The sequence below is a fragment of the Eleutherodactylus coqui genome, chromosome 13 (assembly GCF_035609145.1).
Source record: "Eleutherodactylus coqui strain aEleCoq1 chromosome 13, aEleCoq1.hap1, whole genome shotgun sequence".
NCBI lineage: Eukaryota > Metazoa > Chordata > Amphibia > Anura > Eleutherodactylidae > Eleutherodactylus > Eleutherodactylus coqui.
Window position 1 is genome coordinate 125,654,571 of NC_089849.1, and position 15,427 is coordinate 125,669,997.

Below are 15,427 nucleotides of genomic sequence, written 5' to 3' on the forward strand. Positions count from 1 at the left end.
CTTCAGTTTAGTGCAGTATTTCTTAGTCTCCAAGTCGCCGACAGGTCAGATTTTCAGGATTTCCTCAGTAATGCGTAAGTGATGAAAGTATTGTCAGTCCTTAGGAGCCGCCAGCGGTCTCTATGGGTCAGCCTCAAATCATGACTGGTCTTGTTTAGTGCGGGCCGTCCGCCCTCCAATGTGAACTCCGTGGCCTGTCCGCCCTCCAATGTGAACTCCGTGGCCTGTCCATCCGCCCTCCAGTGTGAACGCCACGGCCCGTCCGTCCGCCCTCCAGTGTGAACGCCACGGCCCGTCCGTCCGCCCTGCAGTGTGAACAGCACGGCCCGTCCGCCCGCCCTCCAGTGCGAATGCCATGGCCCGTCCGTCCGCCCTCCTGTGCCAACGCCGCGGCCCATCCGTCCGCCCTCCTGTGTGAACGCCGTGGCCCGTTCGTCCGTCATCCAGTGTCAACGCCGTGGCCTGTCCATTGTCCAGTAAGTAGACCACATCTTGTCCGTCCGCCGTCCAGTAAGAATGCTGCATCTCGTCCGTCCACCATCCAGTGAGAACTCTGCCGTTGGTCCGTCCGCCCACCAGTGAGAACGCCATGGCCCGTATGTCTGTACGCCCTCCAGTGTGAACGCCGCGGCCTGTCTGCAGTCTGACATAATTGCATGCACTGAGGTGCAAAATAAACGTGAAGCGGCATGTTGCGCCATGAGTTAGCGGTGCTGGAGGGGGCGCTCCCCCAATTCTACTGTGTGCTGGAGGACTGTGGGTCTTTCACCCCTTCCTGTGAGGATGTTCCCCCTGCAGGAGCTCGGGGACTGTTTATCAGCATCTCTTTCCTGGATTTGCCCGAAGTAAAAATGGCGGCGATGGCCCATGACGTCTTACTCGCGCCAGTAACGTGCTTGGCGATCTTCGATGACGAAACCGGAAGAGGAGGGGCTTGCGTCGGCGGCGGCTGAAGGTGACTCTGTAAACAAACATAGTGGTTTTTGGGGTGCTGTGCCGGACTAGAGAGCAGCCGGCGGTGGTGAACCCCAAGAAGTACCGGCCTGCCCCGACAGGAAGGCGGCAGCGGAAGCTGCTGCTTGCCCCACATCAGCGCAGCACACCGGCGGCGGCCCTCTCTGCCCGGTCTCGGCCTCCCGTAGATGCCCTTCTGCCTGGCGGACATAGCAGATGAGCCGGTGAAGGGGCGGTCGGGGTTGTGGCCCCCGCGGGGTAACATAGGTCCGCAGCGGCCTGTAAACCTGCTGCAGCAGCCAGTGATGTCACTGATCCGTGATCGCCGGTGGTTGGTTGCTGCAGCTTGTAGAGCGGCCAGCTGACATCACAGGGTGAGCCGGGGCGGGACTGCGGAGGTACACCTCGGGGGGCTTCTAGGACTCAGAGACCCCTGTAAGTGGCGCCATGTTGTGTCCCCTGACTACTGTCTGCGCTGCAGCACGACTCTTGGCGCCCCCCTCTGACCCCTTGCGGAGTTGTCTTCCTGCGCAGGACCCTCTCTCTGCTGTTCTTGGGGCCCCCTGGTTAGGTGGAGGTCCTTCAGCGCCGCCGGCAGGGGGGTCCTGGGAGAACGGAGCGGACCCAGACCGGACCGCCGCTGCAGACCCGGGTCGGCGGCTCCTCTGCATGCAGTCGCTGCGGGCGTTTATACGAGGCGATTGTCATCAAATCCCTGCAGGAGCGCAGAGCTCTGACCGCCGGTGGTCCCGAGGGCCGCACCACAGCCGCCATCACTCCGCCTCCCCATCTAATGTGGCAGGGAAGCGGCTGGCTTTATGCTGCACTCCGTGGACGATGTACTTGGCAGCTCTGACTGTGAGGGCCCGGCGGCGGCCGTGGGCCCGGTCGGGGCGGCCTCAGTGGGAGGTTGCCTCTTAGCCCCTCTAACACCGGACCCCGCGGGGGATCGCTTCCAGGTGATCTGTTGCCAGTAAACGTGAGGAATTGTTTTCCCCTTGCGCTAATGAGAGAGAGCGCCTCCTGCTGGACAGGAAACGGGAACCTACTAGATCCCTTTACAAATACAGCAGCCCCGCCCTCCAGACAGGTAACGGGGGCTGAAGGGGTTCCTCTCCCTGCGACGGTTTGGCGCTATCGGCTCTGTTACGGATTGCTGCAGAGCGTCGCTCCCTACCTCTACGGCCCGAGGCCCCCCGTCTGATGTCCCCACTGGGTAAGCCTGCAGTCCTCCTCCTGTAGCGGCTGCTGGGCTCCCCCGTCTCCCCTCGGATGACTGAGATAAGGGGAACACGGCCAGTTCGTACAAGAAGCCTATCAGGAGCAGGAAAGGGCCTCACGTAGTCGGTGGGCGTTGGAGGCAGTTTAGGGGTCTGTGAGGGTCCTGTCCAGAGGGAGGCGCTCTCTCAGCGGCGCTGCCATCCGCTGGTTTCCAGCCGTGCCCACACCAGGCAGATCTGTACGTTTACAGTAGCGGCGATGTGGATGAGGTCATCAGACTCTGCGCCGAGTCGGCATTAAATCGGCTGACCTCCTCACCAGAAGCCGCATGCTGACCGCAGCGCAGATCTCACCGTGTGAACGCTCCCTCACAGGCCCGTCTGTCTTCCAGGTCCAGGATGATGCTGTGTCTCCGACGAGTCGTGCGCTCCTCTCTCCCCTCCCCCATACCTGCCGTTTCTGCAGTCAGACTGAACTCGACCACACCTGAACAGGTAAGCTCCGGCCTCTGCAGTTACATGGAAGGAGGACTTCGCAGGGAGCCCCTCTAACAGCACATCCCCATCAGTGCGTACTGATGGAGCTGCGTACCGTGGCCAATGATGGGAAGGGGTTTTGTGGAGGAACAGATACTATTTTGGATTTAATTAATATTATTAGGCGCCAAAAAAGACGAAGTTTGGGCCCCTGAGTGATGAGGACCGGATCTTCACCAATCTGTACGGCCGCCATGATTGGAGGTAAGCGAGTACGTTTGTCTCAGCGTCGCCCGTCGCCGGCCCGTTTCATCATCTCCTCTTTTCCTGAAGGTTGAAGGGCGCTCTGAGCCGCGGCGACTGGTATAAGACCAAGGAGATCCTTCTTAAAGGAGTCGATTGGATATTGGGGGAGATAAAGGCTTCAGGCCTGCGTGGAAGAGGGGGCGCCGGGTTTCCGACTGGCCTCAAATGGAGCTTCATGAACAAGCCGTCCGATGGCCGGTGAGCTGCGCTTCAGACCCGCAAATCACAAAAGTACCCGACTTTAGGGGACAAATGTCTTCAAGCCTCCGGGGCCACAGCAACCTATCGGGGCCAGTAATCACATTGTTGTGCTGTGGTCTGACTGAGCCAGGCATGTAAAGGGTTAAATAGCGGGGATTGGAGCCATTGGTTGGGCTGCCTTGGCATGGGACAGCGGTGCTGGGCTTCTCGTGCAGCTGTGTGCAGGCATCAGGATAAGGCCCCTTACCAACTGCTGTAAAAAGGCGGTTGTTAAGGGGTTAATATTACTGCATGCCCCTTGTACCAGCTTGGTGGGCTGATATAGGGAGGCAGGAACGCCGTGCCCGCTCTGTGCTGGTTTGGAGACGGCTGTTCGAACTAGAAGACACGGACGTTTTGCACGGAATGCCCCGGGCCGCCGGCGCACCGCGCCTATTTGCTGCAGATTTTGGTCTGAATCTGCAGTAGATTTAACCCCTTAAGGACCGGACACTTTTTAGGGATTTTACCCCTGTGGCGGTTTTACTGCAGCACTTTTTTCCGTGACCTTTGGGGCGATTAGTAATTTATTTTCAAATATCTTTTTCACTGACTTTTTCCGTTTTTTTGTTTTATTGGGGGTAAAAAGTTAAAACAAATATTTTTTTACAATTTGTGGTTATATTTTTTTAACTTAGTATATTTACGCTACAGTTAAGTAGGGAGCGGGCGCCTCTTTGTTTCAGACGTTTTGATATATAGCATGTGCGGTTTTGGTTTAGGGGCGCTTATAGCGACATTCTAGGTTGGCGCGGGCTTTGGGTTATTCTCTTGTTTTTTACTATCTGTGTTCCCCGTGACGTCATATAAGACCTCTGGGGGACAGTCACATGTTGATTTTTTTATTTGACACTTTCCCACTGTAGCTGGGGCGTCCCCAGGAGCCGCATCCATAGGAACCCCAGTTACAGGGAAAACAACCCCTGTAGTGACATTAGTCACTGGCAGAGCTGATAAGGGTCTAGTATGACCCTCCAGCTCTGCTGTAGCAGTGAAACATCCCCCCTCCCCGGCTCCCATAGTGGCAGTTATACTTTCACTTTTCAGTACACAGCACTGTGCACTCGGGAAAGGAAAAGGCAGGAAGGGTTAAAACCCCCTCCTGCCTTCTCCTCCGGGTTATCGGCTGTGACTAACAGCTGACAACCGCTCCTGCCCTCTGATTTATTGCAGAAGCAGGAGGCTTAAATCCCTGCCATAAGTTTACATCGGCAGGCAGTGACCCAACGTGTTAGTCTGGGATACTCGAGAATAGGCGATCGGCAGGGAAGTGGTTTTGGTCTACGGTGTTGGTGGTTCACCGGCACTGAATGCGGACCTACATATTAATAGCGAGCGCCCCCTATCCTCCATGTCATCGCAGTAGATGCGCCCGCCGGCAGGTAAGTCCAGATTTTAGTAAATCTTTTTGTTCTTGCAGCCCCAAGTATCTTGTGGTGAATGCAGATGAGGGGGAGCCGGGGACCTGTAAGGACCGAGAAATCATGCGGCATGACCCCCACAAGCTGGTAGAGGGGTGCCTGGTGGCTGGCCGCAGCATGGGGGCACGAGCTGCCTACATCTACATCCGAGGAGAGTTCTACAACGAGGCCTCAAACCTTCAGGTAACGGTTCGGGGGGACTTGTCTTACATTCGGGTAGGAACTATCAAAGGTGGATCCAGGGATTGTTCTGGCTGCCATTATGGAGTCAGGTGGGGGGGGGGGATTTTTTCCCCTCAGTGGGCTAATTGGTTTCTGCCTCTTGGGGTTTTTTGCCTTCTTCTAGGTCAACGGGGGTTGGGGGTTGGGGGGTTGGGACGGGCTGAACTAGATGGACATTGTCTTCATTCAGCCTAACATACTATGTTGTCTGTGAAAGAGGGATTTAGTTTTCAGCTTTTATTTTCTAACTCTGACTTCCAATTGTATGTGTGGATGGGGGCCCCGCGCTGTCATGCTGGTTACAGCGGGGGGGGGGGGGGGGGGGGCCGCGCTGTCATGCTGGTTACAGCGGGGGGGGGGGCCCCGCGCTGTCATGCTGGTTACAGCGGGGGGGGGGGGGGGGCCGCGCTGTCATGCTGGTTACAGCGGGGGGGGGGGGGCCCCGCTCTGTCATGTTGGTTACAGCGGGGGGGGGGGGGCCCGCGCTGTCATGTTGGTTACAGCGGGGGGGGGGGGCCCGCGCTGTCATGTTGGTTACAGCGGGGGGGGGGGGCCCGCGCTGTCATGTTGGTTACAGCGGGGGGGGGGCCCCGCGCTGTCATGTTGGTTACAGCGGGGGGGGGGGGGGGGGGGCCGCGCTGTCATGTTGGTTACAGCGGGGGGGGGGGGCCTGCGCTGTCATGTTGGTTACAGCGGGGGGGGGGGCCTGCGCTGTCATGTTGGTTACAGCGGGGGGGGGGGGGGCCCGCGCTGTCATGTTGGTTACAGCGGGGGGGGGCTGTCATGTTGGTTACAGCGGGGGGGGGGGCCCCGCGCTGTCATGTTGGTTACAGCGGGGGGGGGGGGTGTCATGTTGGTTACAGCGGGGGGGGGGGGGGGGGGCTGTCATGTTGGTTACAGCTTGCAGATTGCATTGCAAGAGATCGAAACCGAATAGACTGCTTGCAGCCGGCCGCAGGGCGATCTGTCGTTTCCACTGTTTAGCCCTCGCCCAAATGTAGAGAGACAAGAGGTTGTGAAAGTGTGAACGTTACATAGTAAGACCGAAAAGAGACCCCTGTCCATCCAGTTCAGCCTATTACCCCCTCCTGATGTTGATCCAGAGGAAGGCAAAAAACCCAATGAGGGGAAAAAATTCCTTCCCAAATTCAATCTGGCAACCAGAATAATCCCGGATCGCGGACCCTCCTGAGTGATCAGTGATGTAACATGTAATATTGTACCACCCGAGGAAGGCGCCCGGACCCTCCTGAGTGATCAGTGATGTAACATGTGATACTGTAACACCCGAGGAAGGCGCCCGGACCCTCCTGAGTGATCAGTGATGTAACATGTGATACTGTAACACCCGAGGAAGGCGCCCGGACCCTCCTGAGTGATCAGTGATGTAACATGTGATACTGTAACACCCGAGGAAGGCGCCCGGACCCTCCTGAGTGATCAGTGATGTAACATGTGATACTGTAACACCTGAGGAAGGCGCCCGGACCCTCCTGAGTGATCAGTGATGTAACATGTGATACTGTAACACCCGAGGAAGGCGCCCGGACCCTCCTGAGTGATCAGTGATGTAACATGTAATACTGTAACACCTGAGGAAGGCGCCCGGACCCTCCTGAGTGATCAGTGATGTAACATGTGATACTGTAACACCCGAGGAAGGCGCCCGGACCCTCCTGAGTGATCAGTGATGTAACATGTAATACTGTAACACCTGAGGAAGGCGCCCGGACCCTCCTGAGTGATCAGTGATGTAACATGTGATACTGTAACACCTGAGGAAGGCGCCCGGACCCTCCTGAGTGATCAGTGATGTAACATGTGATACTGTACCACCCGAGGAAGGCGCCCGGACCCTCCTGAGTGATCAGTGATGTAACATGTGATACTGTAACACCCGAGGAAGGCGCCCGGACCCTCCTGAGTGATCAGTGATGTAACATGTGATACTGTAACACCCGAGGAAGGCGCCCGGACCCTCCTGAGTGATCAGTGATGTAACATGTGATATTGTAACACCCGAGGAAGGCGCCCGGACCCTCCTGAGTGATCAGTGATGTAACATGTGATACTGTACCACCCGAGGAAGGCGCCCGGACCCTCCTGAGTGATCAGTGATGTAACATGTGATACTGTAGCACCCGGGGAAGGCGCCCGGACCCTCCTGAGTGATCAGTGATGTAACATGTGATACTGTACCACCCGAGGAAGGCGCCCGGACCCTCCTGAGTGATCAGTGATGTAACATGTGATACTGTACCACCCGAGGAAGGCGCCCGGACCCTCCTGAGTGATCAGTGATGTAACATGTGATACTGTACCACCCGAGGAAGGCGCCCGGACCCTCCTGAGTGATCAGTGATGTAACACGTGATACTGTACCACCCGAGGAAGGCGCCCGGACCCTCCTGAGTGATCAGTGATGTAACACGTGATACTGTAACACCCGAGGAAGGCGCCCGGACCCTCCTGAGTGATCAGTGATGTAACACGTGATACTGTAACACCCGAGGAAGGCGCCCGGACCCTCCTGAGTGATCAGTGATGTAACATGTGATACTGTAACACCCGAGGAAGGCGCCCGGACCCTCCTGAGTGATCAGTGATGTAACATGTGATACTGTAACACCCGAGGAAGGCGCCCGGACCCTCCTGAGTGATCAGTGATGTAACATGTGATACTGTACCACCCGAGGAAGGCGCCCGGACCCTCCTGAGTGATCAGTGATGTAACATGTGATATTGTAACACCCGGGGAAGGCGCCCGGACCCTCCTGAGTGATCAGTGATGTAACATGTGATACTGTACCACCCGAGGAAGGCGCCCGGACCCTCCTGAGTGATCAGTGATGTAACATGTGATACTGTAACACCCGAGGAAGGCGCCCGGACCCTCCTGAGTGATCAGTGATGTAACATGTGATACTGTAGCACCCGGGGAAGGCGCCCGGACCCTCCTGAGTGATCAGTGATGTAACATGTGATACTGTACCACCCGAGGAAGGCGCCCGGACCCTCCTGAGTGATCAGTGATGTAACATGTGATACTGTACCACCCGAGGAAGGCGCCCGGACCCTCCTGAGTGATCAGTGATGTAACACGTGATACTGTACCACCCGAGGAAGGCGCCCGGACCCTCCTGCTGATAAATGTTTCAGTATGATTTCTGCCATGTGACTCGCCGCTGCTCGCTGGTTAGGCGCTTCCACGATTATACCTCGGCACAGCCGGGGCCCGCAGGCCACATTGGCTCCTGAGCCGCTGGTTGTGGTCTGCTGCCATGCGGTGATGGAAGCGGCACACTAATACCTTGCAGACATGGGTGTTGCACCTCCTGTTGGGGATTCTTTAATCTCACTTTTGGGAAACCTTTTTCTTTTGAATGGGTTTTTCTAGATTTGCTTTTTTTTGCCTCCAGCACAGTTTATCGATGGGCCGTCTGCTATAGCAACCACCGTAGCATTGAGCGTGGGGCTGAGTGCTACCAGACACAGCCAATGGGAATCCTTGCTGGCGCTGCTGGGTAATTGTCTGGGATCTCCGATGCCGATTTACAGGCTTCCCATATTTTGTGGTGGATCTTACTCCATCCGGTCGTACTGCCGAGGTAGTTGGCGTGAATGGAGTAGAAAGTGCCGCTTGTGTTGACGCACACTGAGCCGCCCAGCTATTCACGGTTTATGCCGCAGCTCGTGCCGGTCCGGCCGCTATGCCCCTTTAACTTGCTTGCCACCGAGCCGTTGTCCCATCGCAGCTATATATATGTATGCTTCAGGAGGAAGCCTCCCGTTAACTGACTACCAACTCTGTACAGGTGGCCGTCCGGGAAGCGTATGCTGCCGGCCTCATCGGATCCAACGCCTGCGGCTCCGGATACGACTTCGATGTGTTCGTGGTGAGAGGAGCCGGAGCCTATATTTGTGGAGAGGAGACGGCGCTGATTGAGAGCATGGAAGGAAAGCAAGGAAAGCCTCGCCTCAAGCCTCCGTTCCCCGCTGATGTTGGTAGGAGCCTCTGCTTTCACACATTTCCCAGACTTGTATGGCATGATGGCAGCTGCCCATTCAGCTCCTCTGCACCCAGACTTTTACGGGAGCTCCTCTGTTTAGATGCAATGTAATGGTGAGAAGAGCCCATTGTCCCACTTCTAGCTCTTGATGATCCATCCTCAGGAGAGGTCATCAATAGTAGATCAGTGGTAATCGGCCTCCCCAGGGATCAGTTGTTCAGTGTCTTGGTGTGCCGAGCTGTTTTGCTGCAAGAAGCAGCTAGCTCTACACAGTGTGCAGTGGTCTGAATTGGTATTGCAGATAAGTCCCATTCACTTCAGTATGACTCAAACTACAGTAACCAACCTTTTGTTTGGAGCTGTCTGCCTCCTGCACAAAACAGCTCTGTATACAAATACAGCAGCCCGGAGAAATGACTGATACCCGCACATCTATTGGCCGGGGGCTTCTGAAAGCCTCTAAGACTGCCATGGCAGATTGAAGCCATGCCTGTGGTGTGTCTAGACTGTCAGATAGCAGTACAATGTAATATTATGGTATTACATCATACTGCAGGAGCGAGAAAACCATCGCAAGTTGTTGTCCCCTACGGGGCTAAAAATGTAAAGATTTGTTTTAAAAAGTTTAATTTATTAAAATAAAAGGTTTAAAGAAACTAAAACCTTCTGCCTTTATCTATATAAAGCTGAAAGCCCTGACCGACCGACCCGCCAAAAGTTCTCCAACTTCCCGATGTCGTAGAAACATGAAATTTGGCGCAAGCATAGATTATCTCCAAAATAGGAAAAGCTATTGGGTCCCAACTTGATTATTCAATTCTAGCGCAAAAGAATTGGCGTCGAAATTTTACGTACATAATCTAAATCTGTCACTTTCCAATGTCATAGAAACGGGAAATTTGGCACGGGCATTGATTATGTCATAAAAAGGAAAAGCTAATAGGTCCCAACTCGATTATTCAATTCTATGCGCAAAAGAATTAGCGTCCAAATTTTACGTACGGAATCTAATTCTCTCACTTCCCAATGTCATAGAAACGTGAAATTTGGCACGAGCATTGAATATGTCATAAATAGGAAACGCTAATGGGTCCCAACTCGATTGTTCAATTCTATGCGCAAAAGAATTAGTGTCCAAATTTTATGTATGTAATCTAATTCTCTCACTTCCTGATGTCATTTTATATAAAGGAAGCGTCGCATGGTTACCTCCACATGGTGTTTCCTGGGTAACGCAGAGAACTATGCAAAATGGTGAACATATGTTTTTCCTCAGTATCTCTAAAGTAACCACGACTTCATAAGATTTTCCGTGTGAACACCAGATAAACACCAGTACCATATTAACTCGGGCGAGCCGGGTATATCAGCTAGTCTATAATAAATCTAACTAAACCTTTTGATATTGCTACATTTATAAGTCCAGTCTGTCAAAGTAACACATTATTTACCCCAGAGGGCGAATGTCCTCGGAGAAAAAATTAAACCCCAGAATTGCGCTTTAGGTGACGCCATCGCCAAGAAAAATGTAATAAGCCATTCAAAAAGTTGTATGTATTCCAAAATGGTACCAATAGAAACCACAGGGCGCCCGCAGGAGACCGCGCACAACTGTCGCCGGTGGGAGAATAAAGTTATGGCGGCAGGAGATGTCAGCTAAAATATCTCTGGAAAAGAATAGTGTAGCGCAAAAACCCATGTAAATGCAGTGCTGCAGCAGTGGTAGCGCCCCGCAGAGTAAAGTGGTGTCATTGCTGCAGTGCGTGCGCCGTGAAAACGTGCTTATTAAAGATGAGCGAGCACGCTCGGTAAAGGCAGATACTCCAACAACTGCATACTCGTCCGAGTGGGAGAGTGAGAGACGCTTGCCGTCCGGCCCCCTCGTTATACACTGCGGAGACAGCATGGCTTCTCCTGCCTTGCCGTGAGGTCTGCAGGTATTGTGGTGAGGACAACATGAAGCTTCTCGCAGGCTCCCTTCGAAACTCTTTGACTTTGGCGCGCAGCAGTCTAACCTCAGTAAAAAGATAGGAGGTGGATTAGTGTTGCCTTCCTATTAGATGGGAGCGTTGTGAGGGGGGGTGGTCATGGTAGGACTCGGTTAATAAATGCTAATTGTCTGCTTTCCCAAAGGTGTCTTCGGCTGCCCGACGACAGTTGCTAACGTAGAGACGGTTTCTGTGGCCCCCACTATTTGCCGCCGCGGTGGATCCTGGTTTGCTGGTTTTGGTCGGGAGAGAAATTCTGGAACTAAATTGTTCAATATCTCTGGCCACGTGAACAACCCGTGTACCGTAGAGGAGGAGATGTCCGTCCCACTGAAGGAGCTGATCGAGAGACATGCAGGTAGGGGCGCCGGGCACCCCAGTTCATGCATCCAGCTGGTAAAACACTTAAGACCCGCCGCTGCTCAGTGTCAGCCAACTCTCTCACATGTATCTGTTTCCGGAAGGTGGCGTCACTGGTGGCTGGGACAACCTGCTGGCCGTCATCCCCGGTGGCTCTTCCACTCCTCTCATCCCGCGGTCCGTGTGCGACGACGTCCTCATGGACTTCGATGCTTTGGTACAGGCACAGACTGGTCTGGGCACCGCAGCGGTCATTGTGATGGATAAATCGGTGAGTCTCTCAGAAACTGTTCACTGCTGGGTATGCCGGCACAATGTATCAACTTCTTGCTTGTTTCTGTTGCAGACAGACATTGTTCGTGCCATTGCTCGTCTCATAGAGTTCTACAAGCATGAGAGCTGTGGCCAATGCACCCCCTGCAGGGAAGGTACGTTAATGACCTATAGGCTAGGGCTATACTGACGTCTGGCCAAAGATGGCAGTATAGCCCTGCTAAATCACTCAATGCAGTCACAATGCCGCTGCGGGTCTCTGCAGCACATCGCATCGATCACTATGCTGTGACCCCGCAGACTGTCATCTGTGGTCATCACGGTGTGTGCTGCACATCAAGTAGCCATGTTCGGACAATATTGTAACTTGCAGCAGAAGTATTATGACCCCCTCCACCCAAAAAAAAACCTCACATGATTCAAGGAAGCTGCTCTTCTCCGAAACGAGTCACACATGGCATGAGATTAGTTTTCAGGGGAGTCATGGATCCCTTCCAAGCTGCTGGGGTGTCATGTGATGCACCATGTGGCTCCAGACAAACAGGAGGGGCTTTGTTTTTAGCCCCCCTGGTTGGCATTTTGGAGCGGTGGGCAGCGGTCCAGACAAAAAAAATGACCTAAACTGAAAAATTTAAGAGCCAAATACATTTTACTTAAATAAGACCCGTTACTATCGGCTGCTCGTTATGCAGATTGCGCCATTGAGGCAAACTTCATTGTTTCGAGAATCAATTGAAAGCAATAGGAAAACAATGAGACGTTCTGCTGCCAAAATAGAACAGAGAGCCAGGATTGTGCGGCCAGCCGCAGCGCAGGTGTGACCGCCCCGAGTGTACGGCTCCTCTGCCCGGGCGGCCGGCGGCACGGTTATCAGGCACGCACTTCACCTACTTGTTTTTCTTGTGATTTCCTGCCAGGTGTTGATTGGATGAACCAGGTCATGTGGCGAATGTGTCAAGGAAATGCTCGTCCCGATGAGATCGACATGTTGTGGGAAATCAGCAAGCAGATCGAGGGCCACACTATCTGTGCTCTGGGGGACGGCGCGGCTTGGCCGGTGCAGGTAACCACCACACCTTGTAGAGAGGGTCTCCAGGCTGCTGAGGGCGCCATAAATCAGGGGATGTAACAGATGTGATGGTTATCGTGAACACGATCGGAGGGGGGGCGTCCTGATCGGAAGCAGACTTAGGCCGGCCGCACACAGACGATCCGCAGCAAATACCGCTCATAGCACGCCGTGTAAAATAGCTTTTTCCTTCCTTCACACTCACAGAAACAAATTGCGATTTCCGTGATCGGAGGACAAATCGCAGCATTCTCTGCTTTTATGCGGACAGCTTCCCTTGAAGTCACTGGAAGCAATCTAACCTGCAGCCCACCCACAACTGACATTGCAGCTAGGCCGTGGGTACCTGCATTATCGCCTAGCGGCGAGGCGGAAAAAACACACAAAAAAAATCTGTACTGCACACGACCGCCGGCAAACATCCGCAGTCACCGCAGTACAAGAAAAACAGGTAGGCAGGGTAGCAGAACCCGCATGCAGAATCCGGCTGTGCCTTGTGCAGGCCGCCTTAGGTTGATTTTACCTACTTTTGTCCACACCAACACCCTGTCTTACTAATTTTTTCCCCAAAAGAGGCCCAGGGTCTTATTTTCAGGCAATGCCTTATTATACTTGCCAGCAGTCTCAGTCCAGGTCCCTCCCGCTGCTCTCCACAGCTCCAAATCACTTCCCGCAGTCCTTGGCCGCTCATACATCACTTCCAGGTTATGGGATTCATCAGGCCCAATGTCCACGGGGGGATCCGCAGCTCCAGAGGCTCACAGGGGGGCATTAGCATCCGCAGGGCAAATAAATGCATGTGGATGTGACTTTTCTTTCTTTTTTTCCCCCGACGTGCGGGTTGAAATTGCAGCATGCTCCATGTTCCTGCGGATCCCCTGCGGCTTCTATTGAAGTCAATGGAAGCCGTTGGATCCGCGGCTCACCTGCAGCTGCCATTGTTCTGTACCGTGGATCTGCGGGAGAGCAGGTGATTTAAAAAAATAGTGCGCATGGCACGCTGCCAGGCAGAAGAAACAAGATCTGGCCGCGACGCAGGGGAAACCTGCAGCGTCCGGACAGGTGAGTGTGACATTTTTGGCCTCATGGCTGCGGGATTCAGCCGAGCGTGCCCGTGGACATGAGGCCTTAATCCCGTCTCCAGGCAGTGATGGCTGTGATTGGCTGAGCAGCAGTCGAAGAACCAATCAACACCATCATGTAGAGGCAGGATTTCTGAATTGTGGCCAATCACACCCATCGCATTGGTTCATCTAACACTGTATTGACTGGGTGAGCAGCGTTTGAAGAACCAATCACAGCCATCGCTTCCTGGAGGTGGGCTGTATGAATCCCGTAACCAGAAAGTGATAATGGACGAGTGGCTGAGGACTGCGGGAACCGCGCCGACCCTGTAGAAAGCAGCCGGAGGAACCTGGACCCATCTTGCTCGGTAATGTATTCATTTTTTTTTTTTTTTATTTAAATTTATTGTAACTAGGGCTTATATTTCAAGCCTCCCTGAAAATTAGGCTAGGTCTTATTTTCGTGGAAACAAGGTATTTGTGTGCTCTAGTGATGATACAGCTCACTGTCGAGTTCTTATGGGCACTGCTGCCTGTAGAGTATAAAGCCACCACCTTCACGCATCACATCCTTTGGTTCGCGCCAGAACCCTAGTCTGTTTGGCTTTATTGCCCATTTTCCATGGACAGTAACAGTCGATGTCACTAGGACCCTCCAGTATTACTGGGCTGACGGCGCCTCCCGCAGGACCTTTTCATCAAACATCTCATCTGCACTTTCAGCCTCTCCGGCTGGTTGACTCAGCGCTCTGCCCATTATTCACCGTGGCTGTAGAGAAGCAGTTCTTCAATCTTTCTCAGTGGCGCCTCCTGCTGGTTTGTTTTCGAGCAGATTACTTTTAACAGCTCAGACAGAAAAGATTTCTCCAGAGAGGAGAGAGGAGGAAAACATCAGGGCTGCTTCTGCACGGGCGTGACGGCGCTGCGGGTAGCGATACTGGGCGAGTTCTACCTAATCACTGGCAGGTGAATACTTGGGGTCACATGACTGATGGCCATCACTACGGACCGCACCATGCTCCTGTGCAGATGGGGGCCGCCACTGCTATGAGAAAGGGATGGGAGCAGGATTTTAGATCCATGTATATTAGAAAGCTATGATTGCCTATTCTGTAACTAGATAAAAGTGTAACAAGCGGCGGCGGGCGGCCCCTTTAAGGCGACTGAATCTAAAATAAGACCCTCAGGAGGGTTTTTCCAATTTTAATGTGACTGTTAGGGGTTAATGAGTTTTTTGAACTAAAGATACATTGTGAATTCTACTTGGCTTGCGTTGGGCTATTGGCCGCTGTAGACTGGATGTTTCTTACGTATCGGTATAGGGTGGGCCCGCCGCTGCCTGGTGGACCACCAACATGAAATGTCATTAATAAGAACTTCTCCGTGTAACGGCTGCTTGGCTTCTGCGCTTTGACGGACACGGATTTCTGGGCTTTGTTTACAAAACGTTACTGTGATGCAAAATAAAGGCGCTCGTGGGTGTAAAGGGCCGGGGGCCGCGGATTCAGGGGCCGCCTTCAATCAATATTACAATCCTATTTTTGTGTACAGCCAAGAGTGGATTTTACCCCAATGGTCAGTGACTACCCAACCCTTGCACAGTGCTGTAACCACGTATCTCTTGCAGGGTTTGATCCGCCACTTCAGGCCGGTGTTGGAGGAACGGATGAGACTGTTTGATGCAGCCAAGAGACAGCAGGCCAGCAGCTGAGACGCCGCGGGACTCCTGCAGAAGAGAACTTTATTTATAAGAGGGAATGACTGCATGAACCGCTGTGTGCTAATAAACCAGAACTTTCTAAGTTGACCTCAGTTGTCTAGAA

The 15,427-nt window shown here is 53.5% G+C and overlaps 1 protein-coding gene across 2 annotated transcripts; it reads left to right on the plus strand.

Annotated features, from left to right (window-relative positions):
- The first annotated feature begins 875 nt into the window (after positions 1-875).
- Positions 876-15,411, plus strand: NDUFV1 (NADH:ubiquinone oxidoreductase core subunit V1). Of its 2 annotated transcripts, none has more exons than XM_066587473.1 (11): positions 876-955; positions 2,567-2,669; positions 2,836-2,915; positions 2,985-3,155; positions 4,618-4,801; positions 8,656-8,845; positions 10,984-11,196; positions 11,303-11,469; positions 11,545-11,626; positions 12,389-12,534; positions 15,232-15,411. In XM_066587473.1, the coding sequence occupies exons 2-11, from the start codon at positions 2,574-2,576 to the stop codon at positions 15,313-15,315; spliced, it is 1,413 nt and encodes a 470-aa protein (XP_066443570.1). In that variant the 5' UTR covers positions 876-955; positions 2,567-2,573; the 3' UTR covers positions 15,316-15,411. The 2 variants fall into 2 exon arrangements, with proteins under 2 accessions (XP_066443570.1, XP_066443569.1); XM_066587472.1 differs by lacking the exon at positions 876-955 and adding an exon at positions 971-1,178.
- Positions 15,412-15,427: the final 16 nt, after the last annotated feature.

Excerpts from the sequence above, each read along its gene's own strand:
- NDUFV1 (XM_066587472.1), top strand. Across the intron at positions 3,156-4,617 it reads AACAAGCCGTCCGATGGCCG|CCCCAAGTATCTTGTGGTGA; the intron begins GTGAGCTGCGCT and ends TTGTTCTTGCAG. Across the intron at positions 11,197-11,302 it reads GCTGATCGAGAGACATGCAG|GTGGCGTCACTGGTGGCTGG; the intron begins GTAGGGGCGCCG and ends TGTTTCCGGAAG.